Genomic DNA, 15,187 nt, shown 5'->3' on the forward strand with positions numbered 1-15,187 from the left:
GCACCCAGATAAATTACGGTTTAAATCAATACCCCCACCTTAGAACAGTACTCGTAGCGCTAGACCTATCAAAAGCTTTCGATACGGTCAACCATGGCTCGTTACTGCAGGACCTGGAAGGGTCTCCCTTCCCCCATGTTTTAAAAGGTGGACCGCAAATTATCTGGGTGGTCGGCAGGCATCGGTGCAATTTAGAAACGAAGCATCAAAACCAAGGAGAATTAAACAAGGGGTGCCACAGGGTGGTGTCCTATCCCCACTTTTGTTTAATTTCTACATGTCTAAGCTAACTTCACCACCGGAAGGAGTCACAATCGTTTCCTACGCCGATGACTGCACAATAATGGCCACAGGCCCAGGCCCAAAGATCGATGCGCTATGCAATAAAATAAACGGCTACCTCCCTGATCTCTCCAGTTTTTTCGCCTCGCGAAACCTGGCATTATCACCGACTAAATCTTCCGCGACCTTATTTACAACATGGACGCCCCAAATGTCGACCACTTTGAACATCCACGTCGATGGCACTACGCTACCGACTGTCCTACACCCCAAAATCTTGGGTGTGACGTTTGATCAGGGTCTAAATTTTGGTGAGCACGCAGCCGCAATTGTTCCGAGAATTCAGAGCCGTAACAAAATCCTCAAATCCCTCTCTGGCAGTACTTGGGGAAAAGATAAAGAAACGCTTATGACTACATACAAAGCAATTAGCCAGCCGATTACGTGCTACGCGTCACCCATATGGTCGCCAAGCCTAAAAATCACCCACTGGAAGAAACTACAGGCCTGCCAAAATACTGCTCTCAGAATCGCCACGGGCTGTCTTCTTATGTCCCCAGAACACCATCTGCATAATGAGGCGAGAATACTCCCCATCAGGGAGAGAAATGAGATGCTGACCAAACAGTTCCTGTTGAATACCCAGAAACCTGGGCATCCCAACAGACATCTGATTGATGAACCAGCACCGCCTAGGGGCTTAAGGAGTCATCTCCGTAAGCATTTTGAGGAAATACGGCACCTGAGAACCCAGCCGTATGAAGTGAAAAAACACAAGCAGGTCCTTGGTGAACTCCATAAACAGGCGTCGGACCTTTATGCCGGGAATTGCCCGGTAAATCCAGTGCTTAACGAAAATTATCCAAAACTTGCGGAAGAGGAACGCATACTCCCCAGGGAAACGCGTGTCACTCTTGCTCAACTTCGTTCTGGATACTGTAACAGGTTAAACTCTTACCTATCCAGAATCAACCCCGACATACAAAATGTATGCCCCGCTTGCAACGTGTCCCCACATGACACCAACCATCTCTTCAATTGTAATGTGGAACCAACGCCTCTAACACCCCTTTCCTTATGGTCCACCCCTGTTGAAACGGCAAGTTTCCTTGGACTCCCGTTAGAGGATATTGATGACAATTTGTGATCGGTCGCGGCTATTAGGTGGGGCGAGCATTGCTACAACAACAACAACAACATCCCTAGTTTGTCATGTCGCCTCTAACAACCCGATAGAAACTTTGCTTTACTCTGTGATGTAAATTTCCATCAGCCATATCTGTCAATTGATGCCTCAAATGACTGATAGCTGTCTAGCAGGGGGATTAAAAGTTTTCCAACATGAAATAGAGTTTATTCAACCGTTTGTTTTTGAAAAAATTTTGATACACAAATAAAGTGTTCATGTTCAGAAGGAGAGCGTACCTGAATCTCTTTCTGAAACGATATATTCTTTTGTCAAATTGTCAAATAGGGTTGTTGGAATAGGACGTTTTTACGGGTTTCGAGATAGGCCGCTATTCATTCATGCCTGCTCTGTAAATGAATGTTTATCAACGGTTTCCTGAGATGGAGCGTTTTTAGGCAGAATTTCCCAGTCGGACTCTTGAATAAGGGTTATTTTCAGAAGTTTTTTAGATAAAGTATTGTGGCGATAATTAGCAGTTCTATACATCACTATGCTGCTAGTAAATAAATGCACAACAGTAACGTAAGCAGCCACACATGCACATGTAAACATCAAGGCAAGCTGCCACAGATACATGTAAACCGCTAAGCTAACAGCAAAGATATGTAATATTTCACATACATACATATACACAGGCATATCACTATAAGAGGAACGTAAATATCAGATACATAAATGAGACATATAAAAGCAGCTGTTCGCGAAAAGTCTAGACCTTAGGAGAAATGGGTGAAAAAGGAATCTGAGAGTATAAAAGCAGCGCAAGCTGAGGAATAATGAATCAGTTTGATTTAAATACGTTATTAATGAAGTACGCGATAATTGTAATTGTGAAGTACTACTCCCAAAGTAGTCTAAATAAAGAGCGTTTTGCTATACTAAATATTTGAGCTATTTATTCGACAGTTCAAAGATTCGAACGTTAACAGAAGCTGCAAAACAGTCAAGAAGTCCCCAAAATTCGCTATAGTATTTTCAACTAAATTCTGAAATAGAGCATTTTTGACAAATTCTGAGATAGGTTGTTTTTCAGATTTGAGAAAAATTCTGATATAGTTATAATTTAGAAAAGTACATTATATAAGAATAGTAGAGAGACTAAAAAAAAAGAGAGAATAAAGGTTACAGAAAATAACAATTTAATATAACTAAAAGAAAAAAACAGTTTTATTAATTTAAAGAAGGAAGAAAATTAATAGAAGAGTGTGTGCGCGTAGCAGCCGTGTGAGTGCGTGCAGAACGTTTCTGCAGGATTCAAAAATGGATCCTCGATAAAGGCATACCTCAATTACAGAAGTAGCGCGTTTTAAACTGATTCAAACCAATTCTGACAAAAACTCTGACGTTTTTCAAAAACCTTGAACTGAATATGTAGTTGGTAGTTTTTGAATCAGCAGTCGTGATAGGGCTTTCCTCCACGCAATCGACGATGTTTTAAATATTAAATACTTTTATTGAATTTTGTTGTTTCTTTTAATATGTTTTCAGCTTTTATTTATAGTATGTGGCCTTTTAACTTAAACTCGAATACAATTATTTATGTAAATATTTATCCTGATGATTTCATTTCAACAACTCAAAAAGTAATAATGCCGTTTTACAAGATACTTGTGTTATATGTTATGTATACATAACTTTAGTTATATGTATGTAAGTATGTACGTTAGAATATTTTATTTTTTAATGCTTCCGTCAATTTTTTTGTTTTTTGTTTTGTGAAAATTGGTATTACTTATAAACTTAAATATTTAAACGAATTTATTTTGATGTAGATAATTGCTTTAATAGCTTTAGATATTTTCTTTTAGTTGTTTGAAAATATTTGAGTTAAATCAAACTCCCGATATTGGTGTTCACTTCTCTCCATTAAATTTAAAATAAAATTTACATAAATAGATTTTTTAGTTGTTGTTTTTGCTATTGGTTCCCGCTGCTTTTTGTTTTTTGTTTTGCTTTACTTTGTGTTCATTTGAGCTGTTGCTGCTAATCTTGTTGTTGGTCTTACGTACGCTATACGCTTAAAAGCTAATAATAATTAAGTTAAAATTAAAAGCGTTTAAGTGTTGTTATAGTTTATTGTTATAGCAACAAATTGTTCTTATTCTGTACGTGAAATTGCTTGAAAGTTATATATTTTGTTGTGCCAACAACAAATTTACTAAATTACTTTTGTCACTTAATTTTTGTTGTTTTACAAATACAAATTACATATGTTGCTACATTTTATTGTTTTTGTTACTTAAAATTTTTATTTTAACTGTTTTTTTGAGCTTTCGCCCATTCACTTCCTCTACTACCAACACGCCGCTTTTGCTCCGCAAACCCTTCAACGTCCATTTACTTCTGCACCATCTTCATCAACATATCAGTTGACAATGATTTTGGTCGCTCAATTGGCAAACCTAACGCGCGATCCCAAACTAATGAAGCCAACACGCCGAGCGCACGTGATACGCCAAACAACACAGTGTAGTAGTTCATCTCCTTCATGCCATAATATTGCAACAACACACCAGAGTGAGCATCCACATTGGGCCAAGGGTTCTTAACTTTGCCGGTTTCGGTAAGAATTGGTGGCACGATCTTGTAGATCTTCGACACCATTTGGAAAAGTTCATCGTCGGGCAGATGTTTGAGCGCGAACTCACGTTGGCAGGTGTAGCGTGGATCGGTTTTACGTAGCACAGCGTGACCATAACCGGGAACAACCTGAATGAATTAAGTTATAGTTAAAAAAGAACCAAATATCCTGTATTTTTTGTAGCTAAATAACCCACCTGTCCTGACTTTAGCGTCTTCCAGACATAATCCTTCAATTGTTCCTCTGATGGATTGGCGCCTAATTCTTTTTGCAATTTTCGCAACCACACCAATACTTCCTGATTGGCCAAACCGTGCAATGGACCAGCCAAACCATTCAGACCGGCAGCGAATGAGAGATAAGGATCGCTCAATGCAGAACCAACTAAATGTACAGTATGTGCAGAGACATTACCGCCCTCGTGATCGCTGTGAATGGTTAGGTAAAGACGCATCAGTTCGGTGAATTTGGGATTGTCATAGCCCAACATTTTGACAAAGTTAGCCGACCAATCCTGACTTGAATCAACTGATTTGGAGCCTTTGCCGCCACGATAGGTATTACAGTAAATAGTTGCGGCTACGACAGGCAATTTAGCAATTAGATCCATGCTGTCCTCGTATACATATTCCCAGTACTTGGATTTGTGTACACCCTGTAGCGAATAAAGGAAATAAAATAATGTAGATAATAGTAGAAACTCCTTTTTCACAGCAATCGATAGCCGCTTAGGTCGACAACGGACAATCAATTAGTAGCTATTAATATCATCTCACCTCTGAGTAAGCCTTGGCAAATTTACTGTCATGATTCAGTGCGGTGACGGCGCATGCAAATTGTGACATTGGATGTAATGTGGTGGGCATGTTATTCAACATAGTCACTACATGTTGTGGCAGTGCAGCGCGTGAAGCCCATTCCTTGGACAATTGTTTTACTTGTGCGCTGGTTGGCACTTCACCAGTAAGCAACAACCAGAAGAGACCTTCAGGCAATGGCTCATTACCGCCATCAGCTTTGGGCAATAACTTTTGGCATTCGGGAATGGAGAGACCACGGAAACGAATACCTTCATCGGCGTCCAATACAGATGTTTCGCAAACGAGACCCTTAATACCACGCATACCACCATACATCTGAAAAAAGGTAAGAATAATTTTTATTTTATAATATGTACTCCCCATTTTTTTGTAATAATACCGGTTTTCATTGGCGCAGACGTCTAAGGGCCTAAAAATGCTTTAGATAAAAATAAGAGAGTAAAAAAGAAAAAAAAAACATTGTATTTTGCTTAATACACCCCCCCCCCCCCGCTGCGGGTTAGGGGCCTAGAATATACCCGCGGCAGGTATGCCTGTCACAGGAAGCGACTAAATTACCAAATTGATTCAAGTGGTTGTGTAGCGCAATACATAGCTTCTCCAACCCAATGGTCAACCTCACCTACCCGTGGCGAATCCTGTTTCTTTAACAGCCGAGGCTCTGGCGACCCCAAGTTCCTCGATCTAGGGGGTGGGAAGACGGATGGCCTAGAAGGTTTCATGTGGTCATACCAATTCCCGAGATGGTCGAGCTAGTACCTTAATGGTACTTGTTATCGAAACGTACCGGATCTGCATCCGTCAAATGACCATCAACATGGATAACACTCTCTAAGGCCCTAGGTACAACAACAACAACTCCCCTTTTAACCTAAACGAGGACGTTCGAACAGAAAACTTGTTTCCAAACTCCAAATAGCATTGACCTTCATGAGTATCTCAAAACTTTAAACATGTATGAATCAAACTTTGTACCTATGTAGATAAAGGCCTAATTACTTTTTGTTATTGGAGAGAATAAGCTACCTACATAACCTTGACGGTTTCATTGTCCTAAATTTTTTCATAATCTTATCAGTTTTACTACAGTTTCTTGTCAGCAGCGAAGGTAAGCTTTAGCAATATTTTGATGACTTCGACCAAATACAGTATGTACATATAAAACTACAAACTACTTTAAAAAGGGGATATCAAGGGAGAGGCTTCCATGAAAATATTTCAACGCTAATGAAAAGCTAGATATGCATATGAAAAGTACAAAGTGTTTCAAATCATCAGCTAAGTAGGAGAGATCACCCTTTGATGATGATTCCAAAAGCCTCTGTTTCAGTAAGCGAGCAAGGAACGCATTATCAAGTCTCTCGAGTCGTTTTAGTCAACAAAGCAGATACTAACGCTTTCGGCGGATACGTGCCAGCCATATAGGATTTTTCAATCCTTGTAAAATCGTGCCCAGATAAGATCATTTCTAGAATGTTAGGGTGCATTTTTGTATTCAGTGTGCATGAAGAATAAGTGATGCATAGTGTGGGCCACTGTTTGGTAACCCACCCACCCAGGTCCAAAATCAAAGTTGCACAGCCTCTTGTGCTTTCACGCGATCCTCGCAAGAGTTCTGCTCCGCTGCAGAGACAATGGGAGACAGTCACGCAAAGCTACAGTTTCACACTACAGATTTAATGACTTATTTCGAAGTTGTGGCAAACAAAAATTCAAATTTTTTTTGCAAAGCTTAGAGTGAGACCGTTAAGTTTCGGTAGAGCTAGCAACCGTAGCTTGTACGTTGTTGCTAAGAAGTGTAGTGCCATATCAAATCTCTCTCTCAACACATCTACAGTTAAGCCAATCATTCCGAATTCCTGACGCATGCAGTGTATTCCAGGCCGAGGGCTATGCCATAGACAACACAGCAAAGCTGCTTCATAGTATAGTCTCCCACACCGACGTATCAATCTTTGTTGACAGTCAAGACGCCTTAAGGGCATTAGAGCCCAACATGATAAAAATCGGATATCGTGTGGAGGTGTCGAGCCTCGCTGGCTTCTATAAGTCATCTCGATGTCTCCCTTTGTTGGGTCTCTGGGTACTGCGGTATTGAAGGGAATGAACTCGCGGATGAGATGGCTAGGAAAGGATCCGATTTGGACAAAAGTGAAGTGGACAAGGGTTGACGGCGAAGTCTCAAGGTCCTTATGGCCATGTTTGGATAGGAAAGGCACCAGCTTCCTTCTCAAACTGAACAAATCCGCGGTGAGGGTACTTACGGGTGTCATTGTGCTATCGCACCAATGCTGTGGCGAATACCAACAAACTCCCTCTGTAGAAGCTGTCACGATGAGGAGGAAGAGGAATCGATCTCTTTCTCTGACGATGTTCGGGGCTTCAAAGAAGAGGGCTCAGATTTCTGGGCTCACGGTTCTTCGACAGCCTGACAGAATTTGGCGAATGTACCGCCACGCTGCACTTACTGAGGGCACTCACAATGGACAAACATGTCTATGAGTGGAAGTATGGGTAAGACCCACGCACGCCCTCTTAACCTAGCCTAACCTAATGATGAGCAGTGCGAGTTTTACGCAGGCGTCAACAAAGTCCAGCGAATTAAAACACAGCGGCTACACTGGCTGGGCAATGATGTGCGATTAAAATATGCTAATCCGGCTAAGAAAGAATTTTTATCGGAACCTGCCTATAAAAGTAAAGTGGGCAGCCCACACTCCGCTGGAAGGACCAGGTGGAAAACGATTTAAATACCCTCGTTGTAACTAATTGGCGCAAATTAGCAGATCGAAGAAGCGACTGATGCGTCTTATTGCACGGCCATAAGTATTTAAACGGTTAAGCGGAAATTAGGCAAGTAAGTGTACTAGTTCCTTGGTGTTAGAACCAGTTAGCCCAAAGAAGAAGGCTGGCGCGACTTGTTGGATTACCAAAACTATTAAAGTAGTTAATTAAGTAAGAGGACTAGTTTAAGGGCATCTTTTTCAAGGAACGTCTTACTAATGAGACAGAATTATTATTATTACTATTAGGCCTGTAAGCACTGCGAACTTTGTGCAGATCTATTGTGGATCACCTTTCAGCCTAATTTTGTATGTGGAGGCTTTTGGTGTATCTAAGTACTTCTTCAGGCTTTTTAAGATTAAGAGTCACACCACCTAGCTGGAAGCGTCTGACCCTTGCCAGAGCGACGCATTCGCAGAGTATATGAACCGGCGTTTCATCCTCCAGCTCACAGAAACGACAAATTTGAGCATGGGATAGATTTAACTCATGATATTGTAGACGACAGTGTCCCGTGTAGTACCCAGTGAGTGTGCTTGGGTCCTCCCTGCTTAGATTAATGAGTTTGGCTGATACTTTCGTTGCCGGAAGTATAAACAGTTTGGCCTGTGTTTGCCCTGGGCAGTCAATCCAGTGACGTCTGAACTGTTTTATTTCCCATTACTTATAGTTGCCCTGGTGTGTACTTTTGTGAGTCCACAAAAGGGCTCTGGAATGCTGCTATAGCACTCTGATTTGCTAGGTAATCTGCATGTTCATTACTTTCATGTCCCTGATGTCCGGAAACCCATCCTAACAAAACCTTGTTTTTGGCTCCCAGATCATTAAGGATTTCAATGTAGTCATCTACTAGCTTAGATGTAACTGTGTACGATTGCAAGGCACGCAGGGCCGCCTGGCTGTCCGACATAATGTAGATGCTCTTCGAGGGATGAGCCTCTCCGCAGACATTTTCTACCGCAGACTTCTATTGCATGGATTTGCCTGAAATATGGTGGGGTAGCATCCCATTGGTATCTGTTTAAGTGACAGACTATGAGCATTTTTCTTTCGTTTGTTTCATTAGCCATTGAGTGCGCTTGTAATTCTCAACTGGTTACTGAAATATTCTAAAGACATAGTTTAAATTTTTAATCCCAAAGCGGGGTTTTCAAAGCAAAATAAGGTGGCTAAACCCGCAGCCAATACCTTAGAGCCTACAGTGCTCGCCCCCAATGAATACATATAAGGTGTAACAGGTGCATAGCGAACTCTCTCTCTAAAATAACACACAGTCCACTTAAATAACAAATAATATAATAATTGTTTTTGTTTTTATCGGCCTATTGATAAATGATTCAAGGTTCGATTCGAGCTCAAGGCCAGAACAATAATTTTCTTTCTAATGATAATTATTGTTATTTTTTAATTTTTCTAAATTAGAAAAGTTGTATTTTGTTTTTGGAATAATAAGTAGACAATTTTTCAGACAACCTGCCATAGCTGCGCAGATAGATCCATTTCGAAGGGTGCTAAGCCTTCATCATCAGAACGCTTTAGGCACGCTGCGCTAACCATTTAGCTATCCAGCGGTGGTTTGCTTGACTGGCAAATTGCTACTTCTATTCCTTTTTATCAGCTATATTTATTCAGTGTTGCGCCATCTGTTGCAAATCACTGATAATGCTGGATTTGTTTATTGTCAATTACTTTGTTTGACATTCCCAAGTGCTCATGGTTTATTAACAATTGTTTTTGTTTTTATCGGCCTATTGATAAATGATTCAAGGTTCGATTCGATGATGAAGGCTTAGCACCCTTCGAAATGGATCTATCTGCGCAGCTATGGCAGGTTGTCTGAAAAATGTTCTACTTACTATTCCAAAAACAAAATACAATTTTTCAAATTTAGGAAAATTAAAAAATAACAATAATTATCATAGAAAAATAATTATTTTTCTGGCCTTGAGCTCGAATCGAACCTTGAATCAAATAATATAATTATAACAGAAAAAACGATTCGCCCGTCGAATCACCAAAGCTTAGACAGTATCTATTTCTTGAAGTTCGGCCCATAGATGCCAGCTCCCGTTCTTCCGTCATCGAATTTCGGTCCATCCGTGAATCAGATCTCTGAGTCAGGGTCATTATAAGGATTCCCTGTTTCCCAGTGGGTCCTGTCCACACTGGACACTTCAAAGTTCCGTGAGATTCTGAGCTTAGGAAAAATTACGTCACGCAGTTGTAATGTGGGATTTCCTATGAATTTTCTTATTACTTGCATATGCCCTATCATGTTTCCTGGCTTCAACTCCGTAATTACTTGGCTGTCAAGACAATTTTGATCAAACGTACATATATATTAGCTTCTACAAACCACACCCACCGCTAACTTTCTTGATACTCGTTGCATGACGAATTGCCATAGCGTTTTCTCACGCGTTTAAATGCATTTTTTCACCATTTTTTTGTTTTGTATGAAATAATTATATTTTTAGTTATTCTAAATTTGCTTCTTTCCTCCTCCTCGCAAGCCATTTTGTATTGATTTTGTTATGGCCAAATGCCAGCTATTAAATAATAGAATTTTCTTTGGTTTTTGTAGGAAGTATTAGCAGTACTGTTTTGTAGAATATGGTACTGTGATTTTTTGCTTTGGATTGCACAACGTTTTTTGCTTTAGAGATACACCTGGGGTTATTCTTCTTTTCTTTTTTTTTATTATAATGTAAGCCTTTTGCTGTCTTAACAAATTGCCTATCATTATTTGCAGACTTATTGTACATGGCAACAAATAATCACTTTTCATTTCATTCTCATTGTCTGATTCCTTGTTCGCTTCAAAAAAAAAGTTCGCTTCAAAGCGTCTTGTTTAGCAATTTTAAATTGCATAATGGTTTTGCCAAGGTCGTAAGAACATTATCTATAAATAAAAGCTATTGACGTCCAAGAAAATAGCCTTCATTATATGTATATTGACGTATGTATGTATGTACATTCATTATCGTTCGATTAGTAAATGAATGATAAGCGACATAATTTATGTTATAAACTTCGGTCATAAACAAATACGTTTTATGAGCCCGTAGGCCTTCCGTGATTTTTAGACCAGCTGAGTATCCGACGCATATGCAAGCTTTCTGCGTTCTACACTCTGACTTCACACTCTCTCGTTTTTTTATATCTTTCTATATTTCGATTTTGATTTCCAGCTCGTCGTATTCCTCACCCCAGCGGTTGCGGTAATGTGTCTTGGGAACTCTTGCAACAGTTTTCACGTCAAATCACAATGAAACATTCTTGAAAAGATCACTGCTTACCGCGAAAATATGTCCAAAACCCATTGTGACTTCGAAAATGAATCGCATATGTCGAAACCCTAATTATAATTTTTCAACACAAATCCTTATATTAATTTATACTCTATGTCTTTGGTTACTATCTATTCAAAGGTGAAAGTTCTATGGAAATGCAGTTGTTGTTGTTGTAGCGATAAGGACACTCCCCGAAGGCCTTGGGGAGTGTTATCGATGTTGATCGTCCTTTTCCGGATGCAGATCCGGTACGTTCCGGTACCAAGCCCGACCATCTCTGAAACGATTTATTATGACTACATGCGACCTTCTAGGCCATCTCGCCCTCCCCTTCCCTAGATTCATGAGGAGCTCGGGGTCGCCAGAGCCTTGGCCGTTAATGAAACAGGGTTCACCACGGATAGGTGAGTTTGACAATTGGTTTGGAGAAGCTATATATTGTGCTGGCAACCTGAAAGGGTTGCCCTACACAACCCCTTTGAATCTATTTGGTATTTTAGTCGCCTCTTGCGACAGGCATACCTACCGCGGGTATATTCTAACCCCCTAACCCGCTGGGGGAATGGCGCGTTCATACTGGCGAACGCCCAAAAGGATCGACATGACCTGACCATGAGGAAATCTTCTCTTCAGCAGAACATGCATACACAAAAGGCAAGTCAGGCGATACTGCATGGCATAGGGTGGTCGTGAATATAGAGAAAGCTCTGGAAGACCAGAAATATGCCTACGTGTTTTACAGGACATTGCCATATTAAGCTGCAGAAACATCACATCGCAATGTGGTCTATGCGAGACAGCAAAACAGAGGAACGCCGCAGGGTGGTGTTTTATCCCCAATTCTGTGGACGCTTGTTATCAACCAATTGCTTAGGTGGTTCGACGGAGGACCATTCAAACTTACGGCATATACAGATTTCGTTTCAGTCGTCATAAGCGGCAGATACCTAACAACAATAAGCTCTCTGATGGACCATCGTGATGTACATGCCTGGGCATCTGAAGTTGTGTTAACCGCCAACGTGGAAAAAATCGATCTAGTATTATTTGCTAAGAAATATAAAGTCCCTATTTCAACTGAGCCTAAGCTTGGAGGGGTAACTGTACAAGAAAAATGTAGCACAAAATATCTAGGAGTCATCCTAGATAATAAGTTGTCGTGAAAACTCCATAAGAAAAAGAGAGAGTGTATAAAGCCTCCGCCACACTGTATGATTTCAAGAGGATGCTAGGATGCACGTGGGGTCTACAACCTAAACTCCCTCATTGTGAAACCCATACTTAACTATGTGCTCTTTGTTTGGTGGCCAGCCACACGAAAAAGTACGTATACCAAAGAACTAGAGGGATATGCATATTATCAGTGATTTGTAAAACGATATCCCTAAAAACTACCCCACAGCAGCATTACATGCCTTTCTACACTGCAGACCTAATGGCCAGAAATATCGCATTAACCACTGCAACAAGGCTTAAAGGGGCAGCTTAAGTGCAGGCCGCATGGCCATAGCAGTATAACGCTATCTAATAACGGGCAAACGGAATATATGATTCTGTGCCTGAGCTTCGAGAGAGATTTGGGGGCCACAATTGAGCCAGAGGGTTGGCGCCACAGTGCAGAAATGGCAGAACATACTATACAGGTGTATACCGATGGTTCCATATGAAGGGCAGAGGTCGGGTCTGCTGTTTACTATGTCGATCCAGAAATAAGTAGATCCTACAGGCTGCCAGATTACTGCAGCGTCTTTTAGGCGAAAATTATAGCCGTGAAGAAAGCAGCAGAAATTCTGGAGGAAGGGTGCTTAAGCTGCAGTCGCGTCAATATATATATTGATAGTCAGGCGACAATTAAGGCAATAATCTCACACAGTACTTCATCAAAAAGTGTCCTGAAATGCAAAGAAGCATTGGAAAAATTCCTTCGCTCAGACCGGACCATACATCTGTACTTGGTTCCCTGTCATAAAGGGATAGGAGGTAACGAAAAGGCCGATGAGTTGACAAAGAAGGGTGCAGAACTCGCTGAATCGACGGTAAACGTCTCGATCCGTTTAGGAGAAATGAAAGGAGACAGGAGTTGCATATGATCCAGCAGGCGTGGACGGAAGCCGCGCGGCTGCCAAGTTTTTAAGATCAAATGCAAATCCTACGATATTAGACTCACAATGTGTCTCATATCTCTTAAGAGAGAAGGCTTAACGCTCACGATGAGCATACTAGCTGGACACTGCCTTCTAGCGTCACATGTTTATAAGTTAGGCCTCGTCAGTAACAGCAGATGTAGAAAGTGCGAACAACCGTTTGAACACGTTCTATGTTCGTGTTTTTCTGTCACCAGGACAAGGCTCCAATTATAAGGGGCGGCAGAGCTATCAGGTCTTGAGGCAGCAATGAAGCTAGGTTCTAGAAAACTATTTGCCAAGAGGACGGAGTTATTCTATAACATAAGACCTGGCACCTGATTTAGATTTTTATGTTTGGTCGTCAAACAAATCCTGGTAACACTATGGATACATTCAGTCTATGCGAGGTCTTTATTGACCGGCCAGTTCAACCTTACCTAAACACTTTTCTTTTTTGTTGTTGTAACAGCAAAATCACATTTATTGCTATTTATTTGGAGTTGATCAGTACGTTCATACAAGGAAATTCTAGTATTACTTTCAGCAACGATCTTCTAGTAGAACCATAGCAGCAATTCTGTTAGTTTTATAGATCGTATGCACAGACCTAAGCTGTCTGTATAACGGTGCTCTTAGCGCTTTCAGAAGTACCTCTAGCGAGCATTTTCTATTTTCAAGAATCTTCGCCGAAGGCTAAGGAGTGTTGTGGATATGAGCAATTCTTTGCCGATTTGAATCCGGTACACTCCGGTTATAGCTTTGTGGTACCACCCTGTTAGCTTCGAGAAGTCATTTTTTAAACCCCTTAGAACATTCTCGTAAGTGGATTTTAGTCCCTTCTTACGACAGGCATGCGAGAATATTCTAAGCCCCTACACCCATCCGCTCTTATGATCTGGTCGCATTATATGATACGGCAGTGTTATTCACTTTGACTTAATTTCTCGCTATCCCATCCGATCCATTTCCCTTTTACTTACCATATCGATGGTGGTTTCACCAGTTTTGGTGGCGCCATATTGCTTGCGGAAATTCTTTACACGCTCCTGTTCGACTGGAATTTTGGAAGCTAGCACATTACGTAGGCTAGCATCGGCAGAGATGAAACGCACCAAAAGGCCATTTAATTTCTGTAAAAGAACAAGATAAGAGTTATGTGTTGAGATGAGAATAAGTATAATTTTTTTAGAGGGGAAAACCATTACAAAACAACCACTCATTTTTTTTTCAAAAGAATCGATGCTTATAAAATAAATAAATACAAAGCGCGATATACTTACCTCGGAGGATATTTAGGCCGAGCTTCTCTCCTGTACGCGTTGGCGATGGCGAGTACCGAAGAAGATTTAACGATGAACTATACGCAGCCATCAACATAGTCCAGCGAATTAAAACGCAGCGGCTGCGTTGGCTAAGCCATGTTATGCGAATGAAAGATGACGCTACAAGAAAGTGTTTCTATCGGAACACGCCTATGGAAGCAGAGGTAGAGGGCGGCCCCCACTCCGCTGGAAGGACCAGATGGAAAACGATTTAAACTCCCTTGGTGTGACCAATTGGCGCCGGTTGGCAGAGAGAAGGAGTGACTGGCTCGCCTTGTTAGACGGCCATAACCGTTAAAACTGTTAAGCGCCAATTAAGTAAGTTCTCTTCTAATTTTTGTTGTGCTACTGTTATTGTTATTTTAAAAAATTGGCGGGACCGGATCTAGAAGTTGTATGTCAACTTTGAACGGCAGCTGCAAGGCAGATTAATTTTTTTGATAAGCTTTTCATAGCAGTTATACACTCGGAAGTGTTTGCCGAGTGGGGATCCCGTGACTTCTTCTAAAGTATTTTGAAGTTTGCTATTTGCGTTACCTGGACCCAGGACCTTTCCTGTTGCAGGCAATACTTATACCAACAATGCGTACTAGCCCCACGTCTTCAAGAAATGTACAACTTTTTCATACAATTCGTATGTTCAATTACCCCTGAAATACTCTCTTCAACTCCCTCAAAAAGAATTATCGTAAAATTTTTAGGTGGACGCAAATCTGGCAGAATCTTCCAGATATAACAGCTGTGTGTTTTTTTTATCTACATACATATACGCTTAAACATTATATGGAC

The 15,187-nt window shown here is 40.8% G+C and overlaps 1 protein-coding gene across 2 annotated transcripts in view; it reads right to left on the reverse strand.

Annotated features, from left to right (window-relative positions):
• Positions 1-2,920: 2,920 nt before the first annotated feature.
• kdn (knockdown) overlaps positions 2,921-15,187 on the reverse strand; it is a 46,221-nt gene continuing 33,954 nt past the window's right edge. For both annotated transcript variants that reach the window (XM_067780185.1, XM_067780186.1), the window contains exons 3-6: positions 14,057-14,206; positions 4,829-5,188; positions 4,249-4,707; positions 2,921-4,180 (exon numbers count right to left, since the gene is read on the reverse strand). In XM_067780185.1, the coding sequence (XP_067636286.1) occupies positions 3,809-4,180; positions 4,249-4,707; positions 4,829-5,188; positions 14,057-14,206 (1,341 nt within the window). In that variant the 3' untranslated portion in view covers positions 2,921-3,808. The remainder of the gene's footprint in view (positions 4,181-4,248; positions 4,708-4,828; positions 5,189-14,056; positions 14,207-15,187) is intronic.

This window comes from Eurosta solidaginis, chromosome 4 (assembly GCF_040869045.1).
Source record: "Eurosta solidaginis isolate ZX-2024a chromosome 4, ASM4086904v1, whole genome shotgun sequence".
NCBI lineage: Eukaryota > Metazoa > Arthropoda > Insecta > Diptera > Tephritidae > Eurosta > Eurosta solidaginis.